General features: G+C 33.0%; 2 protein-coding genes across 2 annotated transcripts in view; one reads left to right on the forward strand and one right to left on the reverse strand.

Annotated features, from left to right (window-relative positions):
• Positions 1 to 8,163: 8,163 nt before the first annotated feature.
• On the reverse strand, positions 8,164 to 23,525 carry LOC139513626 (uncharacterized). Its single transcript, XM_071302286.1, has 11 exons — positions 23,436 to 23,525; positions 20,318 to 20,354; positions 19,977 to 20,055; positions 18,672 to 18,797; positions 15,294 to 16,432; positions 14,598 to 14,730; positions 13,888 to 14,037; positions 12,731 to 12,898; positions 11,803 to 11,907; positions 9,274 to 9,427; positions 8,164 to 8,445 (listed from the first exon to the last, which is right to left on the reverse strand). The coding sequence occupies exons 1-11, from the start codon at positions 23,473 to 23,475 to the stop codon at positions 8,192 to 8,194; spliced, it is 2,385 nt and encodes a 794-aa protein (XP_071158387.1). The 5' UTR covers positions 23,476 to 23,525; the 3' UTR covers positions 8,164 to 8,191.
• A 127-nt stretch (positions 23,526 to 23,652) lies between these two features.
• LOC139513627 (multiple epidermal growth factor-like domains protein 6) overlaps positions 23,653 to 24,882 on the forward strand; it is a 35,816-nt gene continuing 34,586 nt past the window's right edge. Inside the window, exon 1 of the mRNA XM_071302287.1 lies at positions 23,653 to 23,795. Within this exon, the coding sequence (XP_071158388.1) occupies positions 23,787 to 23,795 (9 nt within the window). The 5' untranslated portion in view covers positions 23,653 to 23,786. The remainder of the gene's footprint in view (positions 23,796 to 24,882) is intronic.

The raw sequence follows: 24,882 nt of genomic DNA on the forward strand, positions 1-24,882 counted from the left end.
CAATTAAATAATTTAAAATGTACTTCTAGTTGTATTAAACTTGAAAAATTAAATACCAAAACATTATTATTGGCATTAATGAAGTGATATCGATGCAGTCAGTTACATATTTTCAGTTGTAATGAGATCGCTTCATTCGCTTATATCGTAATAACAATCAGGAAAAAAAGACAATGAAAGATGACAGACAGCGATGAAAATCGTATGCAGAATTTACTCACGCGTTGTTTAATATCTAGTCATTAAAGAACACACCTTTGACTGTTACGGAGACAGGTGATTTATGTAATGTTAATATGTAAATATAGTCCATTCACATATTAAGCATGGATAAGTTTCTTTAGCGTAGAATTAACCATAGCAACTAATGTAGATAGTATATTAACTCATCATAGATACTATACTTACTACAAGTCATTGTATTATTTCTAACTCAGATTGAACTGTTATATAGCTATACATCCAACATGTGTCCTTGTATCTGAATAAAACTAATTATTGTAGTTAGCCTCGGATGATTATTTTATATGCAATAAGGATTCTTTAGAAATGACAACAAAAAAATATAAAAATAACGCATATGAAACTAATCACCGTTTTGCATTTAGTCTCTTGCTGAGGTTTATATAACAATATTAATGGTAATCTTGTTCTCGAATAATAATTTACTTTAAGTCGGAGTATAGTCGAGCTATACCCTTATTCTTGATACACTATATATTTTATTTGTATATACAAGATATTTATGTAGATGATTTCAGATTTCCAATTGTGAACTTTCCATTTCGAAGTAGCAACATTCCAGCAGCACCTGCATACGGGGTATATATCTCCCAATTGATACGATATTCCCGTGCTTGCATTTCCTATCATGATTTTCTTGATAGAGGGTTGCTGCTCACAAGGAAGCTATTAAACCAAGAGTTCCAAATGGTGAAGTTAAAATCATCCCTTCGTAAATTTTACGGACGCTATCACGAGTTGGTTGACCGTTATGGAATAACCGTTTCACAAATGATATCGGATATGTTCCTTAAATACAATCCCCTTCCCTTTCATGAATGTGACCTACCGAATTAGACTATTTACCGGATTTGTAATCACATAAGCAACACGACGGGTGCCACATGTGGAGCAGGATCTGCTTACCCTTCCGGAGCACCTGAGATCACCCCTAGTTTTTGGTGGGGTTCGTGTTGTTTATTTAATTAGTTTTCTATGTTGTGTCATGTGTACTATTGTTTTTCTGTTTGTCTTTTTCATTTTTAGCCATGGCGTTGTCAGTTTGTTTTAGATTTATGTCCATTTGGTATCTTTCGTCCCTCTTTTATGTAGAATTTGAAGCTATAAAAATTGGGTATATTTGGTTTCTTTGATTTGTATGCAATGTTTTGTTTATGATTGGATGACGAAAGGTATCATAAGTTCAAATACTAAGTGGTCAGACACAATCGGTGTCAATTTCATCGTTTATTGTACATAGATGTACTGAGAGAAATTAAGAATATAATGAAATTGTTAAGCAACGGGGTCTAGCGGTAATAATACCAAGGACACAAGGATATACCAATATGACCGATAATGATGAGTTCAACATCCTTTGCAAAAACAGCAGTCTAGAAATGAAATCAAGCATCTATTAAGCAACATCAAAACCAAACAGTCTGATGATGTAAAACAAGTGGCATACATGAGCACCGAAAAAGATTTAAGAGAAAGGAGAAACTTATGGGAAAAGACAGAGGCATATAGTGTAATTTAGAATAAATGTAATTTTAGCCACGTGTATTAATATCCCAGGGTTAGCTAGCTTGGGACGAGCCCTCACTCATGCGCAGCCTCGCAGAGATAGTGACCTAATGGCATTGGGATCAGCTTTCGTAAGCATGCAAACACATTTTTCTTAAGCTTCTAAATTATGGTTAGTACAAGAAAAAAAAAAGAGATAATGCTGGTTATAAACTCAAAGACATAATTGACAGTTTGACGCCGAAAGCAACAAAACAAAAAGAAACACGCGACAACAACGAAGATAGCGACAGTGAAAGTGATGGGGAATTTGCGGAGTCCTTTGAAAAATTCACTGAGGATAATGACAATGAGGAAATTAATGCCTTAGAAAACGAACTTAAACGTTTGAAAACCGAGAAAAGAAAAGTGGAGTTAAAACGAAAAATTGAACAGGAAAAGGACAATCTTAAAAACCTTCAACTACTGCCAACAGTTCAGCCGTCCGTTGTCGCGTTGGTTCAAAATTCTACAATAGGTGAGCAGAATCATGAATTTTCTGACATTATTGCATGTAGCACAGAGAAATCAGGCAAAGCAATACAGATTGTTGATTTTCTTTGGAAAGAGCCTATCCCTCAGTACCAAACCATAACACTTGCCGGGGATATGGAATTTCGGGTAGGCAAAAAGAAAACCTTAGACAAAATTTCTATCGAAGAGTGGGGTTACGCTATCATTAGAATTTTACAGGAATTGCTAAAAAGGAATACCGCGTTAAATGTTAATACATAATATAATATATATACTATACAGCTGACATATTCCGTCTCGCCTCAAAATATCTTTGGTACTCTGTCCTGCTCTATGACAAAGAGTACAGAGACATGCAGGCGGAGGAAAAATTTACATCGGGGACGTATCGTCAGGATTTAAGAGATTTCCAACTTGTGTCCAAACGTGAAAATCCAACAACGAGAGCCATGAACGATTCCACAAAACCGCATGGAAAACAATCTGCTAATAACGATCGTCGGCGAGGCCCCTTTTTACCCGACGGGAAGGAGAAATCTGCAGGAACTTTAATAATAACTCTTGTTACCGCTAAGATTGTCGAATGATGCACCATTGTGCCATTTGTATGTCAAGCAGTCATTCTGCTATCTCAGGTCACGGACACAGCAGTGCCACTCATATTGATAAGTCGCAAAAAACCCGTATGCGCCTCAGAATTAGGATTAACCCATGCAACAAAAAACTTAAATTGTTTACGTTTTGAGGCTTGGAACCGATTGCTGCCTGCTTCTGTTGACGACAGATATTTTATTTTAAACGCTGTAAAAGCTTAGTGTTGTTTATGGTCCGCATTTGCTTGTAGATAGGAAAAATTACTCGTCCGCTTTCCGTTTTCATCATGCTGTTGAAAAACAAATTAAACTAGAAATTGAACTTGGGAATTATGTAGTTACTAAAACTAAACCGATTATAATCAGCTCAATAGGTGCAATAGAAAAATCAAATGGCGATGTGCGTATCATTCATGATGCTAGCCTACCGACAGGCATTTCTCTTAATTCATACACTACGGATACTAGTTGTTCTTACATGGATTTACGACATGCATTGAAGATAATTAAACGTAATGATTATCTCGGGAAATAGATTTAAGAGTGCTTATAGATCTGTAAAGTGTCATGATTCTGATTATCCTTTGACAGGCCTCCAGTGGACGTTTAATGGGGACGATTCTCCAACATATTAGTATGATGCTAAACTTCCGTTTGGTCACGCGAGAAGCCCTAAACATTTTCAGCAATTAAGTTCTTCTGTCTGGGAAATCATGAAATGTACATATAATATTACTTGCATTGCGTGTTTAGATGATTTTTTAGTGATTGAATATACGTTTCATAAGTGTCAAACAGGAATTCGTTTTCTAATCGCTACTTTACGTAGATTAGGTTTCAACATCAGCTGGAATAAAATTGAGGGTTAACATTTTTAGGGATTGTCATAAACACATGTTCTCTTTCTCTCGCTATGCCTGATAAGAAACGACGAGAATTCCATGATGTCATTTTATCTTTTCAAAACCGCAAACGAGCCAGTGTGAAACAACTACAATCTTTATGTGGTAAACTAAATTGGGCTTGTCAGATGGTAAAGGGAGGTAGAACTTTTGTAAGGCGATTAATTGATAACCTACCAAATGTAAATACAACGAATAGGAATGCAAAAATGCTTCTATCTACAGATTTCTTTTCAGATGTTGCATGGTGGGTTAATTTTATGAATGTGTTCAATGGAACAGTGACTTTTTTAGATTCTAAACCAGTTACTTGCTTGCAAACTGATACTTGTTTACATGGTGGTGCTGGATATAATGAAGGTGATTTTTTTAATGTGAATTGGGACATAGATTTACCGAATTTTAAGAACTATCACATAAATATTAAAGAGACTATGTCTATTGTGTTGTCCGCGATGAGATAGGGACATTTGTGGGCTAATAAACGTGTAGTCGTATCTACAGACAACATGACTACAAAATGCATCATTAACAAAGGTAGTTCTAGAAACAAAACTTTAATGACTTAGTTGAACTTTTCTGGTTGTCGGCTACACACAATTTCGACATCAGAGCAAAATTTATCAGTGGTCGTAATAATGTTATTGCTGACGCCGCGTCAAGACTTCATGAACCATGACAATTATCTAGGCTTTATGATAAACTTGTGAGCCACTTATTTTGTATACCGTTTACAACTATCGAGCTACTAAATCACATATCTTTTGACTTTTTTAATTCAAGATGGAGAAACAATGGAAACGCAAATGTTGGAGAACAGTGTGGTTCGCTTGAAAAGCAAGGGGTGGGCTAGTTCAACTTCAGGAACTTACCGTACCCATCTCAAGACTTATCTCGAATTCACTGACAATTATGACCTAAAACCAGTGCCATGCACAACCAAACTTGTAGAACTTTACATTGCGTTTCTTGTAGATGTGAAAAACTTTGCGTTTAGGTCGATACCATTGTATTTGAATATTATTTCTGTGCTGCATATATCGCACGACAAACCGGACCCCTATTGCAAGCTGTTGGAATGTCCGGCATTTACTAACTGGTGTCAAACGGGAACTTGGTACCAGTCAAAATTGTAAGGCACCTGTTACGCCAGAACTGTTGTTAAGATTTAAGTCAATTTTAAATCTTGAATGTCATTATAATATTGTTTTTGGGCTGCTTGCCTAACAGGTTTTTATGGTTTTTTGCGACCAAACAATTTTTTAGTCAAAGGTCTTTTTGATCCAGAAATCAATTTGCGAAGGGTATATGTGCTGCCTTGTAGCTGGGGTATGCTTGTAACGCTCAAAGTAATTAAGACGCTGCAGTTTCGTTCTAAGCCTATTGAGGTAATTATCCCTTTGTTACACGGTCACCAGCTTAGTCCGTATGCAGCCTTATCCCGCGTGCTTGCCTTACCTGAAGATCCCTCAGATCCGTTATTTAGGTTGTCTGACAGAAGTTGTTTATCTTAAACTGTTTTTCTCCAATGCCTTCGTTTTTTGTTGCAACACCTTGGCTGTAATCCTCAAAATTATGGGGAACACTCTTTTCGTAGGAGTGCTGCCACTTGGGCAGGATCTGTAGGTCTTTCGGACAGTGACATTAAATTGCTAGGTTAGTGGTCAAGTGATTGTTTTTTTTACCCTATATTGAGTCTGATAGAGACCAACGTCTCAAGCCATGACGTCTTTCTGTTCTTTATTATCTTCTTCTTAACAAACTACCCCCTTCTTGGTTGGGTTTGGGGTTATATTTTTTATTATGTCATATATCATGTACAAGGGGGGGTGTTAGGCTTGGGGTTACGAAGCTAATAAAATTGTCATTATATTATTTGTTGTTATCTTAGACAGCCTTGTCTCACATCTGCTTGTCAATTAACTAGTGAGGTAAACGAGAAGATACCAACCTTCAAGCATACAATCTGTTATTGCTACCCGACAAAATACACTTCGGCATATTTTACCAATAAAAAACAGGAAAACTCAATTATTACAGAAAAGGCATTTATCAATTTGACGACAATGAATCCTGTAAATGTGGAGCACAATAACAACCCTCCATGTTTTTAGAGTGTTTACGGAAAACTATACACTATGAAATATAGAAACTGGTCGGGATATGAAATGTCATCTTAACAACATTACTAACCAATATTGATGGCGACAACGAGGAAACAAAAAACAATAGAACTTCACTGACCAGACCCCGTTTTACGCCTCTAAACCCGCAACCTCATTCTTAAACAGCGCAATAATTGCAAGTACAAAATAAAAGAAGCAGTAGAGAACACAATTTCATCCTAGGTAGTAGTTCTGTCAACAAACCATAAGTACTGATCACTGACAATTCGCTGAAAATCGCAAAACTGAAGAAACAAATACACTAAATAACGGCAACAGTAGTATACCGATGTTCAAAACTCATAAGTCGATAGAAAAAAAACAAATCCGGGTCACAAACCAAAACTGAGGGAAACGCATTAAATATAAGAGAATGACAACACAACATTAAAATGTAACACACACAGAAACGAACTAAGCATTAGACAAAATCCAATGAGAATAACAAATATATAACATCAAAACTAAATACATGAATTTGGGATAGAAAAGTACCGTGACACGTCTTAAAATAATGTGAATTCAAACAAACGACACAAAAGATACACAACGTTAATAGGTAACACACATAGAAACGAACTATAATATAACAATGGCAATATTCCTGACTTGGTACAGGACATTTTTTAAAGAAAAAACTGGTGGTTGAACTTGGTTGTGTGGCATGCCAAACCTCCCTCTTTTATGGCCATGTTAAATATAACGTCAACACTACAGGACTACAATACAAATAAATAGAACACAATTGACAAAGAAACACAAGAATAATCACTAACAAAAGGCACCAGGTTTTAAATTCAATACGCCAGAAGTGCGTTTCGTCCACACAAGACTTACTAGTGACGGCAAGATACAAAAGTTTGAAAGCCAAAACAAGTACAAAGTTGAACAGCATCGAGGACCAAAAGTTCAAAAAAGTTGTGCCAAAAACAGCCAGGGTTTTCTGTTAGGTCCCACTACCGACACAACCAATGAGTTGTTCTGTTGTATTGTTATCTCTAGGCAAACCCTCTAAAATCCACACTCTTTGCTGATTTTTCCAGGTTAATTAAAGTTTCTCCCTTTGAAAAGGTGAAGTATTAAACATCTTTCTATATATTCTAAATGTAATTTTATATTTTAAGCAAAATCTGTACTGTATAGCAGTTATCATTTTTTAGCCATGGCGTTGACAGTTTATTTTTGATATATGAGTTTGACTGTCCCTCTGGTATCTTTCGTCCCTCTTTTATCCATGATAATCAAATAATCTCCAGGGGGAATGAGATATGCCAATGATAATACCATTATCTACTAAGTATCATTCAGTTAGTATTAATGGTTCTATTTAAACTTACCTAATTAAAACTTTAATAATTGTAGGCACTGATGCTTTAAACAGCAAGCCCAAGTCGTGCCATCAGATAGTTCGTCTATGTAACGTTGACTTTGGTTTTGTTGCACTTCAGTGTTTCTTTTGTTACAATGTTTTTCTCTTATAATTGATGTGTTGTTATCTTATAGTTTTTTTCTGTGTGTGTTGCATTGTCCTTTTGATTTTTTGTTGCACTTCAGTGTTTCTGTTGTTTGGTTGTTTTCCTTTTACAGTTGATGTGTTTATCTCAGTTTTAGTTTGTAACCTGGATTTGTTTTCTCTCAATTGATTTATGACTTTCGAAGAGACGTATACTACTGTTGCCTTTATTTCCCCCTGTTTAAGTTTGTACCAAGGATTTGTTTTCTCTCAATTGATTTATGACTTTCGAAGAGCCGTATACTACTGTTGCCTTTATTTCCCCCTGTTTAAGTTTGTACCAAGGATTTGTTTTCTCTCAATTGATTTATGACTTTCGAAGAGACGTATACTACTGTTGCCTTTATTTCCCCCTGTTTAAGTTTGTACCAAGGATTTGTTTTCTCTCAATTGATTTATGACTTTCGAAGAGCCGTATACTACTGTTGCCTTTATTTCCCCCTGTTTAAGTTTGTACCAAGGATTTGTTTTCTCTCAATTGATTTATGACTTTTGAACAGCAGTATATTACTGTTGCCTTTACAAGAGACTGATGCTTTAAAACCCAAGCACAAGTCTGCACTAGACACTTATGCCAGAAACAACAAGCCCAAGTCTTACCTAGAGGCTGATACCAGAAACCACAGGCCCAAGTCCTGCCTAGAGGCTGATACCAGAAACCACAGGCCCAAGTCTTGCCTTCACAACATTGGCAAGGCAATTCTATAATATTAAGACAGAAAAATGAATGAAACTAGTAGCTTTAATACTTTTCTATCACCAACTGTTATACAAAGTTTGATTCAGATCATTAATTATATAGGAATCTGCGTGAAATATTGTCATTGCAGTATTAAATGAGGTTTTCCAGGCAGACATTTTAGTTTTATAATCATCAACAATTCTATTATCCTGAGATGGATTATCCTGAACATTACGCCGTACTGTCCAAACAAACTCCTGGAACCCTGCTGCTACTTCTTCACTCACAACAGATAGATATATATCAGAGGACTGTTCTTGTCCAATTTCTGAAAAATGAAAGGCAAAAGTTGAGCTTCATGTTAAAATTACTATCATGAGGAATTTTGCACAGAGGTCGCCTGATCATATACAGGTGGTGCTTTTTTTACAATCATCAATATTCTTTCAAAAAAATGAAAAATAAAATTACATATCAAGCATTGACATTGTTAACATAAATAAATTTTGTATTTACGCCAGACACGTGTCTCCTCTATAAAAGACTCATCAGTGAAGCTCAAATCCAAACAAGTTAAAAAGGCCAAATAAAGTATGAAGTTGAAGAGCATTGAGGACCAGTATTCCTTAAAGTTTTGCCAAATACAGCTAAGGTAATCTATTCCTGAGGTAGAAAAGCCTTAGTATTTCAATTATTCAAAAGTTTTGTAAACAGTCAATTTATAATTATGACCATATCAATGATAATTTTCAGAAGATGGTTTTAACCTGATTCATTCTTTGCTAATACAAAAATCCTTAATCTTCTTAAATCAATTATGTTGAGGAAATATGAATTAAGGTATAGTTCATTTATTTTCCATTCTTTGGTGTTGCTAATTTCTCAAATAACTTTTCAAAGTATATAGTAATTTATATGTTTGTTTCAGTACTTTTTACACTAAACTCAGAAGGTGAGTTTATCAGGTATTTTTATTCTTACCTAGGTTGTGATTTTTGTAGGAGTTATTCCTACGTAAAGTGATTTTAATTCATTTCTTATACTGTACACAGGTTGTGATTTCTGGATTTTGTTTTACCAGTTTCCAAGGTTTTGATTATTATTACTGAAGCTCCAATCACTTTATTTACAATTTCAAGTAAGTTTTACGTAGTACCTGTCAAATGCTGTGCAATGATTTCCTCTGTTTTGGCGTATCCTGGCAATACATAGCCTGATGATAGGGCAGATGACAAAACATTAATACATCGCTCAAATTCTTGTTCCAGTAAATCACACCCATTTTTACTAGGATGACATAACACTATGGTCTGAAATAAACAACCACTAAAGATAAATGACTGAGGCAGTTTATATTTCTACTACAGTAACTACCTAGACTATAATAACTTGCTTTGCTATAATTGGTGATGTAAATATTCCTTTTAGATTTAGCAAAAGGGAGGATTATTAGATGTTCCTATAAGCAGTATGTTATGATTATTGATTGTAGATATTATATTACTAATAGCTTTATAAACACAATTTCTGTCTATATTTTATAGTAAAGCAAAAGTGCTAATAAAATAAAAAAAATTCTGAGTGACTGTTATAATGTGCTTTCAAGATAATAAGTTTATTATCCCTTAAAGTGTTTTATCAACATATTTTGCATAATCACATGCTGCTTTACAAATGTAAAGAGAATTCAGATGTTTACATTATTCGTTGAGCATGAGAATGTTTGTTTTCTGGTGTACAATATCAAATGTGGTATGGTATTTAATATGTTGTTTTCTCTTATTTTAATTAGTTTTGACATCAAATTCCTTTCAGTTGTTATAACCAGTCTGAAATGATTGTTACATAATCAAATATTTAGTTACATAGTTAAAAAGCATTTTGAAGTAGTATATGCTTATATAATTCCTTATTCAATATATCCTTCTTTAATATTTTACAGTAGAGCAAGGGGAGTAACTCTATTCCTATTCCATGTATATTATGATTTGTGTTGTGTTTATACAAATATAACAGTTATTAACAGTTGACACCTAAGCTGACAATAGTGGCCATTTTTTACCATATTAATTTTGGCGAACCTTTATGGTGACTTGAATAACACCAGTATCACTCAGATTACAATTCTACCTTGACAGGTAAGTTTGTATTTAGCCTATAAAACACTTATTTAGCCTTGAGAATTGAAAGGTCAGTTTATCCCATTCATACAATAGAAGTTTACCTATAAGGATCAGAATGGGGTTTACAGAATAGAGAATAAATGTTATAGCAACAAAAAATAGAGAATAGAGAAAATGAACAACAAAATAAAGAATAGAGAATAATGCGGTGCAAAAGTATAAAGAATAAATGTGCAAAATAAAAAGGAAACTTAGGTAACTGTAATTCAATACTGATAATATAATGATCAATGTGCATAATTGATAAATAATCTTGTAACAGAAAGACTATATGGTAAAATCATTTTCATGAGAATTTGCTTTACAGAATGAAAGTTATTTTTAAGGCTATTAAAAGAAAAATGCCCTAAAAATTTAAAGAATACAGAAATTAAAAAACCCATGCAGGTCCTCATGTCATTTACATTGTCAAAATATAGGACACGTCTAGTCAAACTGGTTTTAAACTAGACATCTAGTCAAACTGGTTTGGTATAACTGACTGTTTCTTGTCCTAGATGTCTATTTCCCTAGATGTCTATTTCACAGTGACCTTATGTGTTTGTGCTAAGAGTACATTGTACTGTCAAATTCATTGATTTTCTGTTGGGACATGACCTACATTGTAAACATGCAAAATAATGGCTTGAGATTTCAACTGATATTAGTATAATAAATTAAAATTTGGAATATTATATCCTGGTTGATGATGTTTTTTTGGGACCAAGATGTTTTCTTCATTCTTGTTCACATTATGATTATTTTAACCTTCAACATTGTTCAATGCACATTTAAAGCAGAGACATATATGCACATGTATGTGTAAATATGTCTCTGTTTAAAGATAGAAAAATTTCAGCTCTCATTTAAAATATTTTGCAACTTAATAATAATCTGTCAGATTTGGTGTAAACAAAAAAACAAGACCCTGCAAGCATAGTCTATTTCTATAACAGTCAAGCAGATAGTTTTTTTTTATATCTGAAAAAAAAACTACCATGTAAAGAAAAAAATGAAATATGCAATTAAAAGGCCTAAAATAACCCCTAAAATTCAACATTAACAGATTTTTAACAATTAAATCAAGATGCACAAAGTTTTAAGTATTGGTCAGAATATTGGGTTCTTTTGTACTTTAACAATATCACAATAACAATAAAGTGACCTTAATTTTGGACAAGGTAAATGGCATGAAGCCAAATTTATCAACCTCTATTGTATGAATGGGAAACTGACCTTTCAATTCTCAAGGCTAAATAAGTATTTTATAGGCTAAATACAAACTTACCTGTCAAGGTTGAATTGTAATCTGAGTGATACCGGTGTTATTCAAGTCACCATAAATTTGATGACAATCTAGAACTAAAATCAATAAAAAATAAATCAGCAAAAAAAATATGGCTGGTGCAAAGATTTCCATGGGAAACAGTGCAAGGTCCAGTTTAATAAATTGAAATGACAAAGCTTTAGAGTTGTCTCCCATCATCTTTTAATAATCCTTTGATCAGAGAATTTCAACTTACACTCAAATTATCAACCATAACATCAGCTTTTAAAATCACATGATTACATGGTTTCAGCATCCAGTCATCACAGTAGGGTGTAACTAGTAGATTGCATACATTTGCCTACAATGAAAGAGAATCTTATTTATTACATCTCATTTATAAAATTATCCTGCATTCCATCAAGTATAATTACTAGTTACCTAATATAAAAGTATTAGAAAACATGGTTAATTTTCGTTTTTAAGAACTTTCAAAAAGTTTTTATAAGAATTTAAATGAATTCCAAAATAAAAGTTTAGTTTTTCGGATCAGGTAGAGCATTAGCAACAGGCTTCAATGTTTAACAAGTTGATCAATTTGAAGTTTTGAATTGAAATCCAACTTTGTATTTTAACACATGTTATATTTCCAATCTAATTTTTCTCCATATATTTAAACACTAATTTGCTACAAAATTTTTCAAATAGTTTAAAAACATTTTCTCTTTCTACGTAACTGTTATTTGACAATTGTACCTGTATGACATTAACTGTCACTAACCATATGTAGTTTCAAAAACACATACAAATGCTTTAAATTTTAGGAATACAGTGTTTATAATAACAGGAGGATTGTCTGAATTTTAATACTGTTGATCTCTGTGGTTGCATGAATAAGTCAAAATATTTTTTTAAATTCTCACAAATTTAGAATCCAAGAAAATTATTTGGTAGAGAGTTATTTTTTTTATGATTTGATAGTAAAAAGTTAAAATACACAAACAAAGCATAGTTTTATATGAAGAAAGTTAATTGTTATATTTATATATGATTATCATAAGGTATTATTTATAGCATTAAGTGTTTCTAAAGAGAGAGTTGCACCCTTTAAAGATTTGTAGATAACTAATAATGTAATAAAGAATAATAGGATATATCTTTTTAAGCCACACAGTAAACTATACCTCTGTCACATCAGTGAGGTATGTCACAATACATATATCAGACTGGTTAGCCAGACCTTGTAGTGTTCTGTAATACACACCATCAAGTACAATAACATTTCTGTTAAGACAGAGATCTATTACTTCATTGCAGACTGATCCTTTTACAATCAAACATCGTATGGAATACTGAAACTCAAAAATAACTTTTTCATAATTATTCATACTATGGAAATTAGATGTGGAATATATATCACTGACACAGCAACCCAACAACAGAATAAAACAAAATATGATCTTTAAAGTTTATTGCCCTCTTTGAATTTATTGATAATGAAGCAAAAGTGAGCAGTTATAAAGTCAAATTATGCAAAAATTTTAATAATCATACAGTCTGTTTAGGTTCAATTGTAAATCATCAACTGTTGATTAATACTTCACAGCATCCAATAGTTTATCAGCAACTGTGGCAACATATTAATGTAGAAATAAACAAGAATAAAACATTAGAGGCATGATATACCTTGTATAGGGTTGATACTGTTTTTGTAGATCTAGGTTTTGCCAAAAACTTTGATAATTAAAGGTATTTTTTTCAGTCCAATTAAGATTTTGTGCTTGATCTGACTACGATGGATAGAACTTATTTGGATTTGAAAGCTGATTACAAACATACAACAGATTAAGATGTATAGCACCAAGATACAATAATAAGTCCTTTGGGAAAACAATGCATGAGCATACTTAATGAATGGCTGTTATTTATTTTGAATTTATTGAACCATAAAATTAATTTTTGACTCTTCACATTGAATAATCTGCGAAGCGGATTATGTTAAATTTGAAGAGTCAAAAACTCATTTTATGGTTCAATAAATTCAAAATAAATTATTGCCATTCATTATAAATAAATTTCTATCAAAAATAAGGCTCAAAGATGTATATAATACGAATAACAACGTACACAGATGTTTGCGTATGAATACACAATGCTATAGAGTGGGCGTGTCGCCAAAAAAATTGATAACATTGAAAATAAAGCTAATTCTTTTAACCAATCAGAAGACAGTAAATACACCAAATTTATTTATTAACTAGTATTTCCTCTACAATGCATTATTTGGGGTAAATCGTTAATGTGAAGGTGTAGATATTACAACAAGAAAGAGAAATATTACCATTTTTAGGATTTCTTCTATAGTGTTTAACCATTCAATATTCTTTTGCTCTTCTGATCCTGTCACTCCGTCTGACAATACTTGTTTGGTTGGTAGTGTTTTCTTGTAACCAATATGTTTGTAATTATATGTTAAATCTCCGTTTACTATCTGAAATGGAAAGACAGACTAAATAATTTTAGCAGTAAGACAACTGAAATCATATATAACTACAAAAAGTAATGACCCTTTAGTCTGTTTTCAATTCTATAGGATTTTTGTTAACGTCACTCTAAGTAAAAAATCAGTTATCCTCTTAAAAAACATTGTATTACTGAAAAAATGTTATCCCACAAAATAAAATGTATAACTCTCCACATTGATTGAAATTAAAAGTATTGATTGATTTCCCATACATTCTGCTATCCATGGTAGTTATCATGCGAAGTCAATGTCTTTTATTTCTTTTATTTTATCACATATTTATATCCCAGTCATTTGTTCTCTGGTAAATTGTTGTCTCATAGACAATCATACTACATCAACTTATTTTCACATAGTTTAGTAATACTATTATGCATCCACCACAGCCACACTGTTTAAGATAAACATATATCAATATGCTGATCAACCCTAGCCATGGTTATATACAATCATAGGTAAAGAGTAAATCAAGAACACTACAAAATACACAGAATTTAAATAGCAATATCATTTATGAAGTAACATACCACAGTCTTTATTGGGGTCTGGTCATATTTTGTAACTATACCCAAGACTTCCGTTCTTGCTTTTACAACAACACCAGGTACTGTTATAGGTGTCTGTGATAATGGTCCTTCTATACAAATATTATGTACATAACTAAAATAGACAAAATACAAATAATGTCCCTGTTTTTTCTCTCTGAATAATGATATATATTTCCAGCAGTTTTCTATGTCAAAGGGTCACAACTCCAAGAATTTTTTTTTGAACTTGAACAAAATCTTTAATTCTTATTGAACAGGACTTTAATATCAAATAATTTAATTTTGAATGTAACACTTCTTCTGATTGGCTGACGTTGTTTTGTTTATCATATCATAGACATAATTTTGTCATGTGACTGTGACGTCATCAACGTTTTTTCATGATTTACACCGGTTTAAATTAGAATTTAGAATTAAATTATAAGAAATGATTGCAATATTTTTTCTGTCTATTTGAAATAACATAAAAAATGTGGTGCACACGTCAAAATAACCTACTACGCGGGTTATTCAGTGTGTACCAAATTTTTTATGTTATTTCTTCATAGACTGAAAACATGTTACAGTCATTCCTTAATTAAAGTTTGCACTCTTTTGTTTTGTAGTATTTTTATATGTTTGACTGTGTTTACACTATCAACTTCCATTTATATGTTAATTTCCCACTATACTCACTGTATACTAGTCTGCCCAAACTGTGGAGAATTCAAATCAAGGCTGCCTATCAAACTATTCATCATTTCTTCAGATCCATGACTAAGTCCTAAAGCCACTGATATAAAACCAGTCTCTCTGTTCTCCTTGACTGTATCTGATGTAACACAAGGTTTCCTATTCAAACAATAATCGCCTTCAGGACCTAAATTAAATGCAGTTCCCATTTCTGTACATTGAGCGATGCCTATAAACTCATCATCCAAAATATGGTTTTTAATTTTTCTTGTGTTTTCCATTTCCTTATTCTTTTCTAAAGATATCTCTTTTGTAGATTTTATTGTTCCATCACTATCATGGCCTTTCTCCTCTGCATTGGATTTGTTGGATTTGTCACCTATTTCACTAACAGATGATTGAATAGTTTTATAATGTCTGCTACTGTTAAGAATTTTTGAAGCACTGAATTGTTTCTCTGATGAAGATGTTAGAGATTTTAGAAGTTTATCCACAGAACTTAAACCTGTTTCTTGTTTTGACTCTGTAGGTTGTAGTGACTTTGTTTTAAAATCAACACTATGTGAATAAGGATCTTGATTAACTCCTGAACATTCAACTATTTGACCTTGATTCTGATCAGTAGTTGTATTATTCAACAAAGTATCAAAACAGTCATCAAATTCATTATCAGAATCACTATCATCAACAATTTTATTCTTTGGCCTCACTTTGACATGTGACCCCTTAAAATGTGATTGTTGTTGACGACAACAAAGAACATCTGATTTATTGTCTCTGTTAATTCCTAACATTTCCCTGGACAAATCATCATCCAGTAACCAGTCTAGATCGCTATGATCAAATTCATCAGTTATTGGTGAATTCTTAGATTTCAAATTTCTTTCAACTTTTGTACTCCAATTTACTGTTTGGTTCATTTCTAGGGGTTGATGACCTTTACCCCTTAATGAATTTTCATATTTGTCTTCTTCTGGCACAACCCCTCCAACAACAGTACAGTTCTGTTTACTATAATTTTCTTTCTGTTTGGGTTTTGTACATGTAGGTTTAGAAAAGTCTATTCTTATTTCATCAGTTTTCTTACAACATTTGTTTAAGATCATATCCAAATTTGCAACTATATAATCAAAAGGTACACCCTAAAACAATAAAGTATATATACTTTAGATTGTTTTGTAAGATAACATTACAAAATTTCATTCAATCATTTCAAAACCAACAAAAAAGTAAAATTGAACATTTTTAAACTACTTTTCCTTCGACAGCAGCCATATCAATTTTGTGTCCTGTTTTTTAAGCAAACAACTAAAAGAGAACAAACATACAGGTCCACGAAAACACATAAGCTTTCTAATGGGTGGCATTGTAGCTATATACTAGTGTTACATGTATTATGACCCAAATAATAGTTCTGTAACCTTTCCATTATATTAGTTGGGTTTTACATTTCGGCATAATCGAGTACAAATCCCCTTTGCTCAGTTCTTGTGTTTGCAGCTCAGATTCTTTGAGTAATGTTAACTTATGGCTTTTCATACAAGTTATGGGAACTTTATTGACCTTATAATATATTTGATATTCACATACATGTAGTTTCAAGCTAGACAAGAGGCTGTCACAACGACAGCAAACCGGATTTATTAACATTTATTTGTGTACTGGCAATATTACAAGAACCATTGCTGATGAATGGTGAAAGTGAAAATTGTCAATATCAAATTTGACCTCCATTTTGTCATCAGTATCAACATATTGAAATTTGAAAAGCTAAGTTTGAATGGTTCATGAGTAAATGCAACAACGTGAATGGAAACGCCATTTTTCAATCTTTCAAGCTCCTGAACGGTAAAAGTCAAAATCGTCATTATTGAACTTGACCTCTATTTTGTCATCAGTAACAACATATTAAAATTAGGGAAGCTTTGGTAGAACAGTTCATGCGTAAATGCACGGACACGACTGGAAACTCCATTTTTCAATCTTTCAAGAACCATAAATCCTGAACGGTAAAAGTCAAAATCGTCATTATTGAACGTGACCTCCATTTTGTCATCAGTAACAACATATTAAAATTTGGGAAGCTTTGGTAGAGAACAGTTCATGCGTAAATGCACTGACACGACTGGAAACTCCATTTTTCAATCTTTCAAGAACCATAACTCCTGAACGTTAAAAGTCAAAATCCAAAATCGCCATTATTGAACTTGACCTTCATTTAGTTGTCAGTAACAACATATTGAAATTTTAAAAGCTTTGGTTGAATGGTTCATGAGTTAATGCACGGACAACATTTGATTGCCGCCCGCCCGACCGCCCGCCGTACATCCCCAATTCAATAACCGACATTTTTGTCACAAAAATCCAGTTAAAAATGTAACTTATTCCAGCCACACATCCTATAACTGTGTATAAAGGAAGTGCTCCCCCCTGAAATAGTTACAATACTGTTGTCAGGTCTTTAAAGATTGCATATTTTGGCTTTAATATTGATTCACTTATAGGGTCTTTGCATCAGAACTAAACACATTTATTTTTAAAAAAAGCAGTTGTTGGCATTGCACGGGTTATGTTCTTCTCATATATTTTATGATAGTATGATACTAAACCCCTTACGGGAGGGATTGTGCCTGATATTCATATGATGAAGACATAATCTTTCAATCAGTTTAATTGAGGTCTGGAGCTGGCATGTCCGTTAATTGCTAGTAGTCTGTTGCTATTTATGTATTATTGTCATTTTATTTATTTTCTTTTGTTACATCTTCTGACATCGGACTCGGACTTCTCTTGAACTGAATTTTAATGTGCGTATTGTTATGCGTTTTCTTTTCTACACTGGCTAGAGGTATAGGGGGAGGGTTGAGATCTCATAAACATGTTTAACCCCACCGCAATTTTGCGCCTGTCCCAAGTCAGGTGCCTCTGGCCTTTGTTAGTCTTGTATGATTTTTAATTTTAGTTTCTTGTGTATAATTCGGAGTTTAGTATGACGTCTATTATCACTGTACTAGTATACATACTTTTTAAGGGGCCAGCTGAAGGACTCCTATGGGTGCGGGAGTTTCTCGCTACATTGAAGACCCATTGGTGGCCTTCGGCTGTTGTCTGCTCTATGGTCGGGTTGTTGTCGCTTTGACACATTCCCCATTTCCTTTCTCAATGTTATATTGTATTGTTTTAATAGTATAACACTGCTTGACAAATGTTGATTTATCTCTAGACATAAGAAATATTAGAATATAATGTTTATTATATCCTTGCTTTTGGTGTTTACATGTATGTGTAGTGGTTTGTGTCATGAGTCCATATATTTTTTTATCCTACAAGTAGTTTGTGCATTTGTTTTACACATCACAGTATAATATTATAGATACGTACCTTGTCTTTGAGATTCCTACAGACTTTGACAAACATTCCAATCATGTAAAGCAGGGTTTTCACTCCACAACCATGTTGCTGGTGAAATGACTGACAAACAGATATAATAAACTGTCCTATAGGATCCTGTAAAATTGTTAAAATTCATGTCTTACATAAAGATATTTAAAACTTTACAAGTTAACTTATCTCAGGATTCTGCAAACATAAAAGTAAACAAACGTACTATAGTTCAGTTACTGTTGGTGGTTCAGGTTTATCACAATTGTTTTTCATATAATGTTTTGTTTTTTAAAAATTAAGTTGTTAGTTTTCTCAGTTGAATTGTTTCAGGCCTTTTATAGCTATGTTTTTTTTTATAAATGTTGAATGCTGTACGGTTGCCTATTATTGCTTACATCCACTTCATTTGTACTTTTGTGGATAGTTGTCTCATTGGCAATCATAACACATCTCCTTAAATTTATTGGTAAAACATAGATTAACTAGAGGTTCTTAAAAGCCTGTGTCGCTCACCTTGGTCTATGTGCATATTTAACAAAGGAAACAGTTAGATTCATGACAAAATTGTGTTTTTGTGATGGTGATGTGTTTGTAGATCATACTTTACTGATCATTCTTGCTACTTACAATTTGCTCTATCTGTAATGAACTTGGCCCTTTAGATACAGAGGAAAACATTTTGTAAAAACTTACCAAAATTTACCAAATTAAATAAAATTGTTAAAAATTGACTATAAAGGGCAATAACTCCTGAAGGGGTCAACTGACCATTTTTGTCATGTTGACTTATTTGTAGATCTTAATTTACTGAACATAATTGCTGTTTACAGTTTATCTCTATCTATAATAGTATTCAAGATAATAACCAAAAACGGCTAAATTTCTTTAAAAATTACCAATTGGGGGGCAGCAACCCAACAACCAGTTTTCCAATTCATCTGAAAATTTAAGGGCTTTGGTTTCAGATTTATAAGCCAAAATATACATTTTACCCCTATGTTCTATTTTTAGCCATGGTGGCCATCTTGGTTGGTTTGGCGGGTCACCGGACACAATTTTTAAACTAGATACCCCAATGATGATTGTGGCCAAGTTTGGTTAAATTTGGCCCAGTAAATTTCAGAGGAGAAGATTTTTGTAAAAGTTGTTGACGACAGATGCCAAGTGATGAGAAAAGCTCACTTGGCCCTTTGGGCCAGGTGAGCTAAAAAAGAGTAGTCCTTTTACTCACCATCATAGGAAAATTAAGTACCAATTCCTGTTGAAACCTATCAAAATATCTGAAATACAATACAAACTAACCTGTACATTTAAAGCTGCTAACAGCATACTTGTTTCTCTTATAAACAGGCTATCATTGTTATCCACAACACATTTTACACTGTAGTATAAAAATAGTTCACTAATCAAATATCACCATAAATAAATACTCTTTATGTATAACAATACATGTACATATATTACAAATTACAAATGTATAAGAATCTGAATATGATCTTACTGGAAGTAAAACCTTTAATCTTTGTTGAAATCTGTAAGTACAAGTGTAAGTCTGTGTATATTAATTAATTAGAATATACCACAAGTATTTCAGTATGATCATCTATAAAAATTTTGAAAAGTGCATAATATAAAAACCATACCTGTTATTTGTTCCCAATGTAGATTGGACCAAACTACCTAAAATATAAAGAAATCTTTGTTAAACGATATAAGGTCATTGTAGTCCTTTTCAAGAATGAACATATTGAAACTCCATACTTGGATTTTTAACATTTCAATTAAGGTTGATTTGAAACTTTTCATCAAATTCATTAATTGTTTTTGCTGTAACAGCATAAACAAGTTGTGTGTGTACTGAACAGAGACTACTACTATGTGTCATCAACCGACATCAAATTATAGAACAAGTATCAGTAAAAAACAAATTAAAAGGTGTGCCCCTGGAGAGTAGACAGCACATAGATATTGGAAACTTATAGGTGTTCATATATTATCCTTGACTTTTGGTTTCTGGTGATGCATGTGTAGTTGCCTTATTGGCCATCATATCACATTTCTTACTATTTATATCCAGAGAGCATGATTTTAACTAGAACATCACATTGTCTCCAAAGGAATTTTAATCCATGACCCTTGAGTTCAAAGGTAATGCATTTAACTGATTGAGCTGACTATGTATTTTCTATACAAAGGGATCAATCCTTTTACACCTTCACCACCTCAGGTCATTATACAATTATAACTCTTCACATCACAAACCCTAGATACATGTATGTCCTCTAACCATCATGTCTTTTTTACTTTATAAATGAGTGCCAGATGTAACCAGAGTGCATCATCATCATGTGTATTGTTCTCACTAAAAAATCATATTTCCACTTCCAGGACTCAAACTCAGGTGTTCTCAGTCAATGAGTTAAAGAATTTCTTCCCTACATGTAGCTTATCACTAACAGCTGACTAACTAAGTATCTACTATATGCAAGGGAAGCAAAATAGATATAGGAAGATGTGGTATGCCTTATTCAGATCTGTTGTCTCAAGTTGCATTTTGATCAACTGGATCTAACATAATTTCTTCCCTGTCAACATAAGTTGTGATAGAATTGCCAATGAGACAACTCATCACCAGAGACCAAATGCCGAAATGTCAACAGTTATAGGCTTACCTACAGCCTTGAACAATAAGCAAAACCCATACCGCAAATGTATATATACCACTGTGTGCCACAAATCAGGTACCTGTTTACAGTGATGGCATATCTAATTTGTAATTTCCTGATTTTAGTGTGATAAGCACCACAAAGTATATCAATGAGGCCCTCATAAAATGTACTTTCTTTTAGACAATAAAAACATGATCATCAACTAGTTTTGACAAATCACGTTAATTTTTTTCCAAAAATGACGGTAATGACAATTATTTGAGACTACTGATGAATAACCGTACTTATATAAGGATATGGTGACGAATCACTGTAAAAATTTTAGACGTCTTCTAGATGGTTCCAATTTACTATTGCGGACACAAAGAATGTTTTTGTTTGACAGGGCCGTAACTACCTATGAGGCAGGGGAGGCAACTGCCTCCCCTGAAATTTCTACACCAAAATTTTTTTTGAAGTATTAAAATGAAATATGTACACAAAGAACTTGAATTTATATTATAAACAACACAAGTTTACAGTTTTAACAGTGTTATCATGATACGTGATCTATCTGTCATTTTCCGGATTTTTGATCGAAAGTTAATTGTTTCAGTATAGTTTTATTTATTTTTTCGTGTGGCCGTCTGTCTGTTATTCAGTATATATTCATACGAGAACATATGAAACTTTGCTTTCGACAATTTTGAAACAAACTTAACTATTCACATTCATTTAGGGGCTCAACTAAGCTGAGGAAGTTCCCTGCGTATTGTGAATCTTTTATGATATCGGAAATTCGTTGCCGGCTGAATCAGCTGTTGGATTGTTCTTTTAACATCTTCGGATCGTACGAGAACATTATGGTCAATGCCTTAGTAGGTAAACACTCCCATTCGTTGTAGCAGGGACTTTCTATACTAAATATATACTTAGAATAGAAAGTTCCTGGTTGTAGTTATATATACATGTCTGTTCAGCTTACAACGATAAGGAAATTCAAGGTCCGCGATAAAAAAAATATATCTTGCGTTCTATGATCTTGCTTTATATGTTTTTGTTTTAAAGCTTACCAGTTTGATTTCTAACAAAATTACTAGTCTTAACATACAGATAATAATTGTTTGCATAAAAATTGCTTCCAGGATCCAGCAATACTGATGTGTTTCTTAAAGTAAGAAGGAAACGGTGTTCTTTTTAGACATTTTACTGAGAGAGAAAAAATCGGCGGTCACAATGTATTTAATGTTAATAATCATAGGTCAAAGTACGGCAATCAAGACAGAGCCTTGGCTCAGCAATCTCAGGCTCAAACAACTTGTTTTTGCATAAAAATTGCTCTCAGGTTAAAGCAATACTGATGTTTCTAAAAGTAAGGTAATGGAAGGAATACGGGTTATTTTTAGCAATTTTACGGAGAAAAAAAATCTCTAAGGGGCCTCAATCGGCGCCCATAAACCCCTGCCTCCCCTGATTTCGAACCCTAGTTACGGCCCTGTTTGAATGTTGCTGTGTTTTACTGGTAGGAATGTCAAAACACCCGGTATTGTTCCTCACTTGTTTTTCAACTATGTTTGTGGCTTGATAGTTGTCAAACGTTTTAGCTGTGATGGTTCGTCTTGGCCTTGCTGGTTTGAGGAAGTCATCTGGATCAATAGCACCTTGTACAAAAATATAAGTTTTTGGCTCATGTGTCTCAATTGTAATTCCTGTAGCTCTAATTTTGTAAGCATGTTTGTTATGCAGCCATTATGACTTCTCTAGTTCTGTAATCACCTGTTATAAAGCGTGCTGCTTGTCTTTGTATTCGTTCTAGCTTGTATATATCTAGTGGATGCTAGGCCTTAAAATTTTCCAAACAGCACATGCAAGTCTGTACACAGAGTAGTTTTTGAGGTGAAAATACGGCCATATTTGTCCATTTGTTATGATGAACCTTAAACAGTTAAATTTAAATGTATTATTTTTTGTGCAAACAAATATTGTTTATTGTCTATAGTATTGAGTATTGTAGAAGACAGAAATTGATCATTTTGATCATTTCTCGGAACGCTTTGTCAATGCCATTTTACTTTTTACAAATGAGATTTGATGATTGTTTACTATATCTTACAGATGGATAAAATGTTCACCTCCTGTTGTGAAGCAAACATTTCAATTTTGGTACGTTATGAAGTGGGGAAAGTAACGTGTTATATTTGTACTGTTTTATTATAAAGTCTAGAGACTACTCGAATGCAAATTAATCTTTTCACGTGATTTTGTTCATGTGACTTTTATTGGTAGGAAATACAGGGAACTAAAAAGGTAGGTGCTGTACCTGTAGCTTCACATTTTACCTTAGGATTTTTATGCATGTGTGCATGGTGTGTAAATGCCAATTGCATTTTAAAGTCAGGTCATTTTTAAAGAATTGCTAATAATCAACAAATGCTAATAAATTGCATTACTAAAGAATAACAGAATGATAAAGGTTAGAAAATAAATGATACACATCAAAGGATATACAATAAATAAGGTATCTAATTCCTTGTAATAAACTGACATGAGTTATTATGTATGATCATGCATACATGTGATCATAGATTCCAAATCTACCCTGTAAAATGCATATGTATACATGATATATATATACAGTAATTTACCTTATAAGCAAAAAAGATTTATTTAAGACAGGTATACATTTACATGTAATAGTACAACCAATTTGTGTAAACATCTGACTGTTATTTTGTATTGCATTATCCAATATTTTAATGCAGATAAGTTCGGACATTACACAACTTTTTTATGGCATTATACACATCAGTTGAAGCTACAATGTACTTCTGGCCTTGTTGAAACAATTCATTGTGCAGAAAACTGTTCAAATAGACAAGTTGAAGCCATCTTGATCATTTCAAACCAAGCGTTTTTGTGACATAAGTTGTGTTTCCAATCTTTCAAAATTTCAAAAATATAAAACACTCTTTCCTTCCTCAAACACATTGCTGTTGATCTTTGATTTTGCAACACACTGGACCCAAACAGGAAGTATTCTACGAGACTGTTTCAGGATTGGACTTAATAGTAATAAGGTGTATTCGTAAGGTGCAAAAGTACAAAAAACAAATGCCATGTTAAATCTAAAGGAAATATTTACAAAATTATTTATAAATCAGACTGTTGGTTTTTCCATTTGAATAATTATAATTGTCATCTGATTTCATCATGCTGGAACCTTTTATAAATACATTAAAGATGACTATAGTGTTCATTGTAAAGACCATAAATTGACCTATATAATTGTTCACAACCTTCATGACCTTTTTATCTGGTCTCTGGTGGATTGTTGTCTCATTGGATCAAAGATAATAATAACAGATAAACACATTGAACATGTTGAAAACTCATTTTGACTCAAAGGAGCAATTGCTAATGAAAGTAAAATGAACATACATGTAGTCCACCTCATTTGAACTTTGGTGGATATATACATTGTAGTTGTCTCATTGGCAATCATACCATATCTCTTTATTTGACCACACATAAGAGATCTCTTAACCGGCCCACATTAAGAG

This window comes from Mytilus edulis, chromosome 2 (genome assembly GCF_963676685.1).
Source record: "Mytilus edulis chromosome 2, xbMytEdul2.2, whole genome shotgun sequence".
Lineage (NCBI taxonomy): Eukaryota > Metazoa > Mollusca > Bivalvia > Mytilida > Mytilidae > Mytilus > Mytilus edulis.

Excerpts from the sequence above, each read along its gene's own strand:
- LOC139513626 (XM_071302286.1), bottom strand. The coding sequence starts at position 23,475 with ATGTTTGCTTCACAACAGGAGGTGAACATTTTATCCATCT. Across the intron at positions 18,798-19,976 it reads TAGCAGCTTTAAATGTACAG|GATCCTATAGGACAGTTTAT; the intron begins GTTAGTTTGTAT and ends ACAATTTTACAG. Across the intron at positions 11,908-12,730 it reads ACCTCACTGATGTGACAGAG|GCAAATGTATGCAATCTACT; the intron begins GTATAGTTTACT and ends CTTTCATTGTAG.